The sequence below is a fragment of the Papilio polytes genome, unplaced genomic scaffold, assembly GCF_000836215.1.
Source record: "Papilio polytes unplaced genomic scaffold, Ppol_1.0 DF822289.1, whole genome shotgun sequence".
NCBI classification, from domain to species: domain Eukaryota; kingdom Metazoa; phylum Arthropoda; class Insecta; order Lepidoptera; family Papilionidae; genus Papilio; species Papilio polytes.
The window spans coordinates 2630700-2632513 of record NW_013526915.1 but is presented as its reverse complement, the minus strand read 5'-3'; the positions used below and the strand labels follow the sequence as shown (position 1 = coordinate 2632513).

At 43.2% G+C, this 1814-nt stretch overlaps 1 protein-coding gene across 1 annotated transcript in view; it reads right to left on the bottom strand.

Annotated features, from left to right (window-relative positions):
* Window positions 1-1814, bottom strand: part of LOC106106194 (rootletin-like) — a 20891-nt gene that overhangs the window by 9621 nt on the left and 9456 nt on the right. The window contains 3 exon segments of the mRNA XM_013286742.1: window positions 6-91; window positions 620-805; window positions 1272-1447. Of these exon segments, the coding sequence (XP_013142196.1) occupies window positions 6-91; window positions 620-805; window positions 1272-1447 (448 nt within the window).

Here is a 1814-nt window from a genome sequence, read left to right as displayed (position 1 = left end):
CCCGCCGCCTCGCCGCCGCCCTCCGCCTCCTTGAGCAGCGACTGCACGCGCGCTACCTCGCACTCTAACGCAGCACGGGACTCTTCTAGACCTGTTATAATTTTAGATACGGATTATTTTTCGTTATTCAAAATAGTCGCTGGAAACAAAATTGCGGGGGTCCAAGGAAATTTTATGGTATTTCGAACGCTCAGTGTTTGGGTATTTTTATAAAACATACCAGCAATCTTATGATCTATCTCTGGATGTCTTTGATAGAACGAAATGGAGGAGATTGACCAAGAAAACCGACCCCACTACCATATGGGTTGCAGGAGAGAGAGAGAGGGGGGGAAAAGCGGGGAGAAAGAGAGAGTTATGATCAATCTCAGGGTGTCTTCGATAAAGCGAAGTGGAGGAGATTGGCCATGAAAGCACCCACTACTATATGAAATACAGGTTACAAAGAGAGACAGACAGAGTGAGAGAGGGAGAGAGAGAGGCATCAGCAATCTTATGATCAATCTCAGTGTTCGGTAGAGCGAAGTGCAGATTGACCAAGAGGTCCGACCACACTACCATCTGGGGTACAGGTTACAAAGAGAGAGAAAGAGATAGAGCGAGAAAAAGAGAGAGATACCAGCAATCTTATGGTAGGCGTCATCCCTAGCGCGCGCGGCGTCTCGTCGCTCGTGGTCCGCGCGCTTGACGTGCTCGCGCAGGTCGCGCGCCGCCGCGCTCAGCTTGTCCCGCTCCGCGCTGCAGCAGCTCAGCTCGCGCCGCGCCTCCGCCAACTCCTTGCGCAGGCTCTCCGACTCGTTCTCCACTGGAATGCGTATACATAAAACTTAAATTATTTAAATTGAATTAAATATGTCTGTTAGGCTGTTTTTAAATCAATATTTTCTATTGTAACCAATGAAATGATGTAATAAAATTCAATATGTTTCAACGAAATTCTTCAAAGTAGGAAATCTTTTGAGTGTTTCTGCTACTGACCTGGATTTAACATTAAAGTAGATGGGACTATCAAATATTGTAAATGCGAATGTTTAGATGGACGGATGTTTGTATATTTGTTTTTTTTTTTATATTTCATCCGTTGAGGTATCTCCATTATACCTCAACGGATCTAGATAACTTTAGCACAAATATAAAACATAGTCTGGAAGAACACTTAAAATTTTTTCAATTCCGCTGGGGCGAAAGTTAGTCTGTTACACAGAAACAAATGAACAGTTTTTGTTAATATTTACGAAATGTGTTCTTTCTATGATCGCTTAATTACTCACATTCCTTAAGTTTCCTGAGCGCGTCTTGTAGCTGCACGTAGGTGCAGTCGTACTTGTCCTCAGCGAGCGCGAGCTGCGCGCGCAGCTCCTGGCCCTCGCGCATCGCCGCCTCCTTCTCCACGTGCAGCTCCTTGATGCGGCCCTCCAGGCGTGCGCACTCGTCTTCCAGTGACGCTCTATTAATGTAACAGTTTTATAGTACCATCTATATATAATTAATTGACTGTTGCTCGCGACTTCGTCTGCGTGAAATTAAAATAAAAGAAAAACATAGCTTACTCATTGATAACGTAGCTTTTTAATGATGAAAGAATTTTTTAAATCGGCAAAAAGTTTTTAAGTTCAATACATGCAAAAATAAAATAATACAAAGTAAAGAATGTCGGTGGCTCAGTGATTTAAGCACTTGACTTGTTATACAGGTCTTGGGTTCGAATCCCGTCGTACCATTGTAATATTTGATTTTTCGATTTTTTATATGTACATAATTTACCTGAGGTTCTTACGGTGAAGGAAAACATCGTGATGCCTGCCACATATCAG